The 13,031-nt window shown below is 46.5% G+C and overlaps 2 protein-coding genes across 2 annotated transcripts in view; both read left to right on the forward strand.

Annotated features, from left to right (window-relative positions):
- Positions 1-2,945, forward strand: part of BAALC (BAALC binder of MAP3K1 and KLF4) — an 84,267-nt gene extending 81,322 nt beyond the window's left edge. The window contains exon 3 of the mRNA XM_045078003.1: positions 604-2,945. Within this exon, the coding sequence (XP_044933938.1) occupies positions 604-714 (111 nt within the window). The 3' untranslated portion in view covers positions 715-2,945. The remainder of the gene's footprint in view (positions 1-603) is intronic.
- Positions 2,946-4,013: 1,068 nt separating this feature from the next.
- Positions 4,014-4,691, forward strand: LOC101681118 (ubiquitin-conjugating enzyme E2 N-like). The gene has a single exon (XM_013064760.2). It carries the CDS (start codon positions 4,090-4,092, stop codon positions 4,537-4,539), a length of 450 nt encoding a protein of 149 aa, XP_012920214.1. The 5' UTR covers positions 4,014-4,089; the 3' UTR covers positions 4,540-4,691.
- The last annotated feature ends 8,340 nt before the right edge of the window (positions 4,692-13,031 follow it).

The raw sequence follows: 13,031 nt of genomic DNA on the forward strand, positions 1-13,031 counted from the left end.
TCTTCACTTTGAAGTGGATAATCTGTCTTACTTTTTACTTACTAAATCTTTTTGTGTTTTTTTTTTTTTTTTTGTTTTGTGTGTGTGTGTGTGTGTGTGTGTGTGTGTGTGACAGGCATTATGCTGAGTACTTTAATGCATGATCTTATTTAATTCTTACAATAATCTGGTGAGGTGGGTACTATTATTATTCCCTATATTACAGATGAGAAAACTGAGGGTTAGGTTAGAAAAAATTTGCTCCTGGTGAAATTGTCTAGTCAGTATTTGAACCACAAAGTCTTGCTCCAAAGCTGCACGCCTTCACTGCTTTACTAACGCAAACTGTGGAACCTTCCTCACTATCCTTGGATGGACCTTCACCAATCAATGCAATTCATCCATTCGACAGTGTTTTACTGAGCAAGCCTGATGCTAGGCTCTGTGCTAGGTCAGCATTAGAGTTTCAACAGAGAAAGCTTTGAAAAGGAGTTATATGCTTGTGTTCTAGCAGGTTCTTCTTCCTACCTCTGTGTGTGTGTGTATACGTAACAATCTCAAGAGACGAATGCAAATTTGGGTGTTTTCTACTAACTCAGTTCATGACGTTAAACTTTTTAACAGGCTAAAAGAGACGCTAAGCGAATGTCTGCAAAAGAAGTCACCATTAACGTTCCAGACAGCATCCGACAGGTGGACAGAAACCGAAGAATGGCGAAGAACTGCGTTAACTAGCAGGGCAGACGGACTTCTCTGTGTCCTCCACGTGTTGGACCCCACCAAGGAGACTCGAAGAAGTGGGTGGCCCTTGCTGGATGTGAAGAACGCTGCTGCCTTGAGAGACTGTACTTGGCAGCCCTGCCTGGGCTTTGGGGACGTTCCCAGCCTCCCACTTACCGCGGAGCTGTATCGGCACAGCACTTGCATAGGGTACCAAGCTGCAAACGTGCATTTTGCCTCTTTGCAGCTCCTGCAGTGTGGTTTGCTGTAAAAGTGGTGAGGGAAGCCACAGGGGGGCGGCTGAAACAAAGTAGGAATAGGTTCCCTGGTGAGACATGCTCCCGTGGGTTCTAAGCGCTCCTGCCTGGGGTCATGTGCGCTGTTTCGGGTCAGCTTATTCTTTCGTTCTTTCTTCCTTTCTGAATACTGCCATCAGAGTACTGAATACTGCGTTCACTTAAAAGTTGTCTTTCACTTGACTGCAAATCCAGATATAGGAGAAATCGAGACGCAGGAAGACTCCCAGATCTTCTTGTTTCCTTAGCTCAGCAGGAGACAGATGCAGATCCCGTTTCACACCAGCTAACCCCCCCAACACCCACAGCGTGTTTTGGGAGCTCTCTCCCCGAGGCAGTCGCACTCATTCCTCATCAGCCTTCCATGTCCCCGCCCATCCCAGTGTCCACATCAGCCTCCATACCGCAGTATCGCTGTCACCATGGTCGAGGCACCCAACCTAGGACGCCCCAAGGGCTCAGCCACACGCTGCATGTGCGGAGTTTTCCAGGTCACTCTGTGCTTTTCTGGGTTTCTTCTCTCCCGGTGGGTCATTTGCAACTGTTGATCAAAGCACGGACACAGCTCACAAGAAGAAGATGACCCAGAACCCATCAGCAGCACTCACGGCTTCACTCTGGCCTCTCGGACACGGCATCAGGACGTGCCACCTGCTGTCTGCAAAGGAGTCGCCTTAGAAAGCCCAGCCCTGGTTGCTGTGCCTTTGCGTTGCCATGAGACCGATGCACACCATGTTAATCAGAGGCGGGAAAAAATATCTTGATAGATTAAAGTTATCTAACATTTCTTTAAACATGTTAAGGTGGAACTATCTTCCTCCAGATTAACGGAACATGATTTTTAAAGGACTGTTAACACACCTGGATTGGGAAAGGTAGGACTAAAGGTGTATCAGACGATACCAATAAACTCCCTGTTTAGCAGAAAGAGGTTGTCTGAAGGTGTGTGTTTATATGATATGGCCCAGAGAATTGACATGCCTAGATTAAAATTTAGAAACTCGGCCTCATTTCTTGCCAATTTGGTTATAACTCAAACACGAGCACATGGTACCCCTCCCGCCCTCCCCCTTTCCTTCCTACCATAGACTGTGCATTTAGTCATTTAACATTAAATACCAAACCTGCTCCAGGCACCTTGCTGATGCTAAGAGATTTGGAGTCTGGCTGGTCACGCTGGTACATCCTGAATCTAACAGCGGACTTAATAACTAGGGGATGACCTTCAACCCTAAGGTATAAATGTGAATCGTTGCACAGTGGAACTCACTTATACATTCAGAATAGGTTTCACTCTTAAACCCTGGATCTGGGTGTTCTCCTGATCACTGCACATGCCTTTACCCTACGTAAAACTAGTTTTTCCCCAAACCTCTGCCGTTTTGTGATTCTTTGAGAAAGGGCTTTTTAGGGAACTTCATGTTCTGAAAATGAAAGAATAATGATAAAATAAAAGTAAAACCTGTGAATCCTGTGGCCCCACTGGCATCACTCAGCAGAAGCCCCAACTGCCAAAGGTTGGAATTGATCCTGCAAGTTCAAGGGCTCATTCTCGCAGGGCATGCATGTCATGCTGTGGGGTGTTCCTGCCCCTGTCATGTGCTGTCAGTCGTAGACGACACCAGTTTCTCTTCACATCCTTGTTTTTGCATCACTGAACTGCGGCAAGTCGCTTGGAATTTAACTCGAGAGGGTGTCTCTGATCATATAGGAATAAGGTCTCACTCCTGGGGGAGAAGGGAATGAAGGGCAGGTAGAAGCTGCCCCTCCCTGGAACAATCTGGATCTCACAAAGATAGTGACCAGAAGTTCATCCACGCTGCTGCAAATTCACCAGGCAACTTTTTCATGTGTGTATGGTACAAGAACTGATTCTCACGATCCTATTAACCTCACACTTTCTATTGCCAAGTTTGTGTCAATAAAGTCATCAATTTCAAACATGGTTAATACAGAGAGTCTTTACTGGAAGCTAAAATTTGTATTTAGGGGTGTTCAGATTTCTTCTTCTTTGATAGAAAGGTCTTTTATACACATGATCTCTGTGAACCCTTCAAAAAGCCTTATGAAGGAGACTACTGTTCTCCAATGGACAGTTACAGAAGTATTTATAGTCACTCAACTAGTAAGCGATGGAGCAGGGACTCAAGGGAAGAATGCTGCCTGCAAATCCAGTGGTTTTCTCAATATATAGCGTGGTCCTTTCCTGGCAAGAAGGTCTAACGTGCCTGGGAGACGGAGCCGTTTCACAAAGTCTGAGAGGAAGCCGAGCCCCAGTCCGAGGGGGTGCCAGCAGTGCCTGGGGAAGGCTGGTGAGCTTCTGGAGCTTGGGTCTGGCCCAGGCTTCCTTATCCCTCCTGAGAGGGTGACCCTGACCTAGTGTGAGAGGGCACCTTTGGTGAAGGTCAGAAAGAGGAGCGACCTCATGATTTAGAGGAGCTTGAAATCGCACCCATTGGAAGAGCTGCTAAGACCTCAAGGTGAGCGCAGCGGGGGCAGCAAGGGACCTCCCGGAGCTGCCCACGCCCCAAGCGCTCCTTGGGTGCACAGGCCGAGGACTGTACGTCCCCACCCTTTCCCGCCGCCACCTCTACAGTGCTCCCCGCTACCCCAGGCTACCTGAACACACTTCCGTTCGAAGTCCCTATTAAAGCCCTATTAACCTTCACCTGCTTATGACCCTCACCAGCCCCACTCACCGGCTACCCGACCTGCCACAAAGCTGTATCTCATCCATGTTTGCTCCCCCAACAGGGTTCACAAACAGCAGCTCCTCTGCTGAACCAGACGGCAGACATGCTCTGTTTGCCTGTCATGCTGTTAAAACCCAAGAATTTCAAGAAAAAACCAAATCTGATATCCATCTTCCCCTTTTTCCTTAGCTGGGCCCATGTCCACTTAGAAAAAAAGGTTATATTTTTCAGCCTCCTTTGCAGCTAGGAGTAGCTGTACGATTTATTTCTGGCCGATGAAATGAAATAATAGTGGGGCATGGAAGTTTCCAGGAAGTCTTCTTGTATAAGAATAGTTAGGCCCGGCGTGAGGCGAGCGGAGCCAGAGTCGAGACCAGAGGCCGAACTCGGGATCTGACAAGATGGCCGGGCTGCCCCGCAGGATTATCAAGGAAACCCAGCGTTTGCTGGCAGAACCAGTTCCTGGCATTAAAGCAGAACCAGATGAGAGCAACGCCCATTATTTTCATGTGGTCATTGCTGGCCCTCAGGATTCCCCCTTTGAGGGAGGGACTTTTAAGCTTGAACTATTCCTACCAGAAGAATACCCGATGGCAGCCCCTAAAGGCCGTTTCATGACCAAAATTTATCATCCTAATGTAGACAAGTTGGGAAGAATATGTTTAGATATTTTGAAAGATAAGTGGTCCCCAGCACTGCAGATCCGCACAGTTCTGCTATCGATCCAGGCTTTGTTAAGTGCTCCCAATCCGGATGATCCGTTAGCAAACGATGTAGCAGAGCAGTGGAAGACCAACGAGGCCCAAGCCATAGAAACAGCGACTAGGCTATATGCCATGAATAATATTTAAAATCGATCTGATCATCAAGTGTGCATCACTTATCCTGTTCTGCCAAGACTTCTTCCTTTTTTGTTTGCATTTAATGGACACAGTCTTAGAAACATTACAGAATAAAAGCCCAGACATCTTCAGTCCTTTGGTGATTAAATGCAAATCTATGTCTTGTCCTGATTCACTGTTGTAAAGCATGAGCAGAGGCTAGAAGTACCATCTGGATTATTGTGAAATATTTAAAAGCAGCGGCCCTTCTCTGCTTTTATTCATTTCCCCCATCATGGTTAAGCACTGTGAATGAAGGTAGTTGTCAGGGTTAGCTGCAGGGGTTTGGGTGTTTTTCTTTATTACTTTTTTGAGGGGGAGAGGTAGTTTTATTTTAATTTTATGCGCTCCTTTCCCCCTTTTTATGGTGATCTAATTGCATTGGTTAAAAGCAGCTAGCCAGTTCTTTAGAATATGCTCTCTAGCCACGTCTAACTTTATTTAGACACTGTAGATGGACAGGCTTGATTGTTTGAACCAAAATGGGAACATTAAACAAACATCACAGCCCTCAATAATAACACTGTGACTTTACTGTCAAGTGTAGAATCCTTCCTTCAAGAAAAAGCTTGTGACATTTTGTATGGCTTGTCTGGAAACTTCTGTAAATCTTATGTTTTAGTAAAATATTTTTTGTTACTCTAAAAAAAAAAAAAAAAAAAGAATAGTTAGGCTCTTTCTTTTCTCCTTTTCCTTCCTGCATCCTGGAATGAGGAGGTAATGGCTGGAGCCACAGCCATCTGCTGGGTCATGAGGTGACCCTGAGAATGGAAGCCATGCTGAGCTAAGCAATCAATTCGAAATTTAGGTCCCTCATTCCACTGAGCCTCCATGAGTCTAGGATTGCACACCCCAGACCTCTTTCTGTGAGAAAGAAATCTACTTCATTTAAGCTACTGTTTCAAGTCATTACAATTCTAGTTGATATACAAATTTCATCTTCTTTTGAAAACTTGGGAGATCTTACACCCCTGGATGCTACTGTCATTCAGCCACAGTTGGCTGAACAGATAAGACTACATTAGCTGACGTTATGAGGTCTCTAGATTGTCACAGCTCCATCACTCATTGTGGCTTACACAAGATTGGTGTCACCTGCCTGAGCCCCGAGACACTGGCGTTTGTAACTCCTGCTCTAAATTGTGTTCCCAACATGCTGTTTTCAGGTTCTTTTCAGGAGTCATCAAAATATAGAAGACCCTTTTTCCCCATCCCACCCACCAGTCTGGGAAGCCAATCTCATAAGAATTTTCTGGGTAAACAAATTACAAATGTGACTTAAGGGACACCTGGGTGGTTCAGTCGGTTAAGTGTCTACCTTTAGCTCAGGTCATGATCCCAGGATCCTGGGATCGAGCCCCACATAGGGATCCACACTAAGTGGGAAGCCTGCTTCTCCCTCTCCCTCTGTATTTCCCCCTGCTTGTGCTCACTCTCTGTCAAATAAATAACTAATATATTAAAAAGAAAAACCCAAACATGACTTAATATTTAAAGTTATGTATTCACTTGTGTATTGTTAAGTGATCATGTATATTAATCAAGAAGCTTCAATGTGTCAGAAGTTGGGATACAGTGAGGAATAAAACAGAGCTTGCCCCCTGCCCTCAGGGAGCTGGCATTCTAGTGAAGGAAACAGACGAAAAGAAATCAATCATCACAATAATGTAACTTTGTGATAAAGGAGGGGCACCTGGGTAGCTCATTCGGTTGGGCATCAAACTCTTGGTTTCGGCTCAGGTCATGATCTCTGGGTTGTTGGATAGAGAACAGAGTCAGAGCGGGGTGTGTGCTCAGCAGCGAGTCTGCTTGAAGTCTCTCCCTCTCCCCATGTGCACATGTTTTCTCTCTCTCTCAAGTAAGTAAATCTTTAATAAATTAAAAAAAGAACGTTAACAGAAAAATGCGCTGGAAGGAGGCAGGACTGCAAGCAGACCATTTAGGAGACTCCCACAGTAGCCCTGGGGAGAAATGTTAGTGGCAAGGAATGGGGTACGTGAATAGGAATTTCTATTTTGGAAATAGACACATCAAGATTTGCTGATGGAATGGCTGTAGGAAGCGACAGGAAGAGAAGAATCAGGGCGATTCCTAAAATTTTGGTTTGTTCAGCATGGTTCTTGGTAAGACAGGGTATGACAGGGCAAGAGGCATTCTGTTGCGAATGGCTCACCAGCCGGGCTCTCTTCCCCCATTTATCTTGCTGTGAGCTCCTCAGCTATTTCAGCACGATATAAGTCTCCTTAAACTACTTCGGATTGTTCCCTCCAAGGCACCCCCATGGAAGACCGTAGAAACCAGCATCGGAAGGAATGTATACTTAATTCTCTTGGGAACGTGGGACCTCTTCGAAGATGCTGACATAATCAGACAACAGATCACCCAGATTTTTGAACCCAGCAGAGAGCGAGGCCTGGGGACCTATTGCCAGCCCGAGCTTTGGAGTTTTCATTTCTTAGCTAGGCCTCTCTAGGTGGGACTCCACTTGAAAAGCAAAAGGGGTAAATAATATTGCCCTTTCTGATCCTTTTCCATAACACGGCCACGTGCCAGGGAGAGAGCCCCAAATTTTTGTTGGCCTTTTATTTCACTATCCATTGAGACGCTGTCCCTCTGATGGATCCATCAGCCACGGGATGGCCTGTGAAACAAGGGCTGGCAGCCAGATGGGCAGGAAAAACAGAGATCACGGACCTCAGGTGCAGGAGACAAATCCTGACCTGTCATTTTACAACTGCATGCCCGGGGGGGCAAACTGTGGGGCCTCTCAGAGGCTCACTGCCCTTCCGCGGAAATAACAGCAGCTTTCTGAGGGTCTGTTGTGAGGAGACAACCAATGCAGTCTGTCACCTAATAATAATTACGGCCCAGCGCCAGGTGCAGAGCTGGCTGCCTGGCACACAAGCAGCCCTGCAGGCGAGCCTGGTCAGCCCCCTTCACAGATGAAGAAACCAAGACGGGAAGGCGGGATGCCACAGCTAGCACGCAGGAGCTGGCATGCACCGCTCTGTGAAAACCCGTGCAATGTCCATTGCACCGTGAATGTCAATTTCCTTCCTGTCACGGTGGACGGCAAGTGACTTCACAGCCCCATTTATAGCATCCGGGTCTCAGCGCTTCGCACCCGGCAGTGCTAGCGCCGGATCAATGATTGCGCCCTACATACAGATCTGTGAAATCTCACCCTTGTTTCAACTTTTCTTTTTTTTTCTTAACAGCAACAAAGGCAGTGGCCATCTCTTGAATTGTGCTATAGTATTAAAATTCCTTTGAAGGGAACACCAATGTATTTGGGGGATCTTTTTAAAATGTATTGCAAACCTGAGTATTATAGATCACGCCTTGTTCTTTGATCCAGCGTAAGACAGTTATGGCCTGAGACAGCTGGGTCCTCGAGGAGAAAGGTCGTAAGCAGATGGTAGCAAGGGACCGCGGATGCCCTCTCTGTCGCTGCTTGTGGAAAGGAACAAGATGAAATAGATTTTTTTCCTAAAAAAAAAAAAGTAGCTGGTGGGAAGAATTAGGATCACTTGGCACGGATGGTTGGCAATGTGGCTGCACAGTGGAGTCAACCTGGGGAGCTTTCAAAACAATTTATGCCTGGGTCCCATGCTCTGGTTTAATTTGGGGTGCAAATCTGCACAGGAAGAGGTTTCAGAATTTCCTAGAGGGTTCTCCTGCGCAGCCAGGACTGAGAACTTAGCTAATCACAGACAGAATTAGTGTCTCCAAAACTCTGTGACAGGATCTTAAATCCGAATTCCTGGATCTGAATCCCAGGTTCACCACTTACTAGAGCTTTGTGTCCTGGGGCAAGTCATTTAACTTCTTGATGCTCTGGTTTGCGCATTTATAAAATGAGGCTAATTGGTATCCCACAGTAGCAGGGGGACTTAGTAAGGATATGTCTGTAAAGCACTTAGCACGATGCCCAGCATATGAAGATAAACACAAAATTATTAATTATTGTTGAACTGTGCTACATCCCTGAAATTCCCGGGCAAGGCCTGGCATATGAAACTCAGCTCAAGGATAAATGTATCAGAGCTGGGTCCTTACTTGAACACATTGTATCCTCGAACTCACCACAAATGTACCTTTCTTCAAGAGAAGCACTTCTTATAAAGGAGGTTTCAAAATGGGGCTAGCAAGCCGAGAAAATTCTCTTTGCAATCAGGTGGGGAGGCCATAAGGGAGGAAGAATTTATGTACGTCCTCACCAGAGAATCGAAGAACCTTTCGCCAGCTGCGGAGCAAGGACCTAACTCCCTCCTCCCCATGACACCTGACTCATTCGCATTCCTCACTTTGAAAAGAGCCCACGTGATCTGACAAGTTTCATTCCCTCATTTGCATATTAACCCAACCAATTCCGCACCATAATTTCAATCCCCCTGTTTTGCACAGAGGATCTAAATGAGAACCGCACACATGACCTCCGTCTTTCTGACTCTGCCCACTCTTTGTCTTCCTCTTACCAGGAGTCAGGTTTCTACATGAAGCTGTGCTTCGCAGAATGCAGTTCTAATTCCCCACATAAATGTCTCTTTACTTAAATTTTCAGTGAATTCTTTGGTCATTATTCCATACAAAATGTACCTTGGGCACCATGGGATGAGGAGAACAGCCTCCTTCAAGAAATCTTCCTTTGGAACGTGTGCTTGGCTCTGGGCAGAAGCACCAACTCCGAGGAATGCAGAAAACTCCTAGGCTTCCTAGGCTGTAGGGCTTTGGTGTTTCCCTTTAAAGACACCTGAGCTGCCTTTGCAAGTTCTCGGGAGTTAATCTTGTAACTAGCAATTGAGACATGATTTCAGATGTAAAGGAGTCCCTAGTGAGGAGCTGTCTGGAAGTGGATTGGGGATTTTCACATATTTGTTTTGCACCAATAAAATGTCGGGAACCTGGCATCAAAGATGAGATGCTGTTCTCTGGGAAGAGAGAATGCTTAGCTCCAACCTGGGTTACAAAGCTGGCGACGTTCCCTGTAGACCCCGGTAGGCTCGTCTGATTCTCCTCGTCTGTGTAAGACCTCTCAGCTTCCTTCCTGGCTGTCTGACCCAGGAAAGGCCCAAGTAAATATGTATATTCAAACAGATCACTTACGCGGTCATGGAAAATTAAATTCCTTGAAAGAAAAGATCCTTCCAGAACAAAGAATAGTGACGATTCATCTAATCTTGAGTAAAATCAAGGCTAATCTGTGAAATTAGCAGAAAAGCCTCTGGACGAAGAAGACTCTGGTAACCCTATATTTATTGCTTCAGCTTTGATCCCACTGTTACAGCCTTGGGCCAAAGGCCTGGAACTCAGACCGAACCCTGCTTGGCTCCACGCTAGGCTGCTTGCTGTAAGGCAGAACAGCTCATGGGTTAGGATCCCAGTATGGCTTTATTTTTGTCTCTGGCTCTTAAAAATGTATCCTAAAGGGGAAGGCTTTCCCTGGGCACCTACAGCAGCCTTGAGACTTTTCTGGGCTCTCTTAGATATCAGAAACCCAGGTCGTCACTGGGAGCCCCAAACGTGATCTTAATTCAGAAATCAGAATGGCAAGTCCCAAGGAAGTTATCGACGGTGATGTCAGTCTCAGTCTTCGCTCAAAGGTAAGCTTTCTCCCGCGCTGGGCTGGTGGCTGCAGGAAAGGCCTGGACAAAGTGGCTGACTGGCCATGGGGCAGACGTCTGGGTCAGCTCCTGTCCCTTATTTGTTTACATATTCTCTCCTCTCCTGTTCCAGAGTGTGCCAAAGGATGAGGGGAAGGGAAGTCGAGAGTTGTTTCATGGTTTGAAGTTTGCTTTCAGGGGCATCTGGATGGTATAGTTGGTTAAACACCTGACTCTTCGTTTTGGCTCATGACCCTGATTGAGCCCCCATCAGGCTCCAAGCCTGCTTGGAGTTTGTCTGTCTCAAATAGATACAAAAATAAATCTTAAAAAAAAAAAATAGGTTTGCTTCCAGCTCTCAAGGTCTTCTAATACTTAAAGCTCTTTCTTTTTACTTCTTTGGTGTTTTTGTTTCGTTTAGTTTTGTTTTCTGGACGTTGCCTGTGTTCTCATAAAATCCCTTACTGGACCCTTCCAACTGCGCCTCCTGGGCTGGGGGCCCTGAGGCTGTTGTTCGAGCTCTGTCCTGGCTCCCGGGAGCCACTCTGGAGAGTCCCAGTCTGTCGAAGCCCATCCCCCACCCCAGGCTGTCCTTCCCCAGGAGTCCATATGGCTCAGGCCCAGTTCTGACTCTCCCCTCTAGGCATGCTCCCCGACCCCCTGCCCTTGCCATGGCATCTGCCCTGGCTCAGGATGGGTGGTCAGAGCTGGCCCCTGCAGAGGGGACAGTTGAGCCAAGACCTGAATGACTGGAAGGAGCCAGGGGCACAAAGCTGCTTTCTGGGCAGAGAGGAGTCCAGGCAGAGTCCCGAGCAAGGGCAAGGGCTCTGAGTGCAGCCGGGGACCAGGAAAGGCCAGTGTGGCTGGGCCAAGGGGCGGGGGTCGGACAGGATAGCAAGGCAGGGGCGGGATCCGGAGTGCCTCGAGAGCTGTAGCAAAGAGTTGGGCTTTCCTTTTTCAAGGTCCTCTGGCCACTGTTTGGAGACGTAGATAGATTTGTGATACGTTTGATAGGTTGAGCCACAGAACTTGCTTTTTGGCTTAGAATCGAGACAGAGGACAAGTGAGGAAATCCAAGATGATTCCTGGTTTCGGGTTCAAGCAATTGGTTGGTTGGTGGTGTCATTTACTAAGGAAGAGAAACAAAGAGAACAGGTTTGGGAAAGAAAATCCAAAGTTCTGTTGGCCCTTGTGGTGTCTGTGGGCTATTACACAGGGAAGATGTGGAGTAGTGGTGAGACATTCAAGTCTGTAACTTGAGGGTGAGAGGAGACGGTCAGTTCTAGAAGTACAAATTCTGGAGCCATTTGATCCAATATGTGGGGATTTTTCTCACACCACTAAGCAAGACTTCAACACCATGTGGGTGTTCCACAATTCAATTCAATTCTAACATTATCTCCCTGAAGAATTCAGATTAATTAATTAATTTAGGGAGACCTGAAGAGACTCAGCGCTGATCTGCTCCTGGCCTGGGGCAGGGAGCTGGGATGTTGGGGGAGCTGGCCCTCGCCATTCCGTCTGTTGGCGCGCTCCTCCTGCTGTGGCCTTGGGCCCAGACCCCAGACTCCTGTCCTTTTGACCCCAACCCTGATCTGGGGTCATCATCCAGAGCATGGCTTGGCATGGGAACTTGGCTGCCATTTATTGGAGGGCAGCTGGGGTTAGGACCTTGGATCCCAAATAAACATGGGTCTCTGTCTGCAGTCTAAAAAAAAAAAAAAAGGTAATTAATTCAGAACTACTCCCCCCACCCCCACTTCAGATACCAATCAAAAGTCAAGGTTGTCACCTGTGCTATAGACCAGAGGTTTCCATGACCCAGTCCCTGGGTTCCATTCATTTGCTAGAGTAGCTTACAGAACTCAGCGAAACATTTTACTCACTATATCACTGGTTTAGTAAACCTTCAGTCATGAGACCCTTTGGATGGATATCAGTGAGTCCTTCACTTAGAGGATGATTCCTAACATGTATCTTAGGGGGGTAGGATTGGCACAGGGAAAAAAGGGAGCTTCCAAAGGAATTTCTGTATGTTTAAAGTAGACTCCCAGGAGCCTAGAGGGTTGGGCAAAGATTGTCTTTTGCCTTTAGCAAAGTGTCAACCTGGAGGCAGCTGAGGGACCAGAGGAAGGTCACTCTGCCTGTTTCCTTGTCAGTGGGCTATTAATAAGGAAATTTAATAATTTTTCTTCGGCTTTTGTTTCCCACATCACTAAGGACATTCCAAAAGTCACCTCACTAACTTAACAAAAGACACCTTTATGGCTTCTATCACTTAGGAAATTCCAAAGGTTTTAGGATCTCTGAGCCAGGAAAGGGAATGAAGACCAAATATGTATTTCATATTATAATATCACAATATCACATCCGCAATACACAATGTTTAAATTCATGGGACTGAATGAACTCACCTGGGCCAGGGGAGAGATGTGCAAAGAAGAGCCCTTCCTCTCATTTTGTGGATCAGAAAACTCTGCTCCGAAAAGCTGTGTGCCAGGTTTTTACAGCCTGTCAGCAAAACAATCAGGATTAGGATCCAAGTCTAATTTCTGGCTAGGGCGACACTGAAGGGCTCTGGGAAGGGACACTCTTCAGTGCTGAAACCATGGCAGTCCTGGCAACCCAGGACAGCTTGATCTTCCTACACTTCCCAGACCAGTGATCTTCTGGCCATTTTCTCCTTTGGCCACAGCAGTTGAGACTGGACTGATTATAGTCAATGACTCTGTTGACTCTTGTCCTCGAAGGAAGATTGTTTGCATTCTGTTCGATTTTTATTCTATGTCAATGAAATATTATGTACATTCTGGAGGAGTTTTCGCTTTTTTTGAGAAGAAATAATGAGTGGTGATTACC

The sequence above is a fragment of the Mustela putorius genome, unplaced genomic scaffold (genome assembly GCF_011764305.1).
Source record: "Mustela putorius furo isolate JIRA1106 unplaced genomic scaffold, ASM1176430v1.1 tig00000228_pilon_pilon_pilon, whole genome shotgun sequence".
In the NCBI taxonomy this organism is placed as follows: Eukaryota; Metazoa; Chordata; class Mammalia; order Carnivora; family Mustelidae; genus Mustela; species Mustela putorius.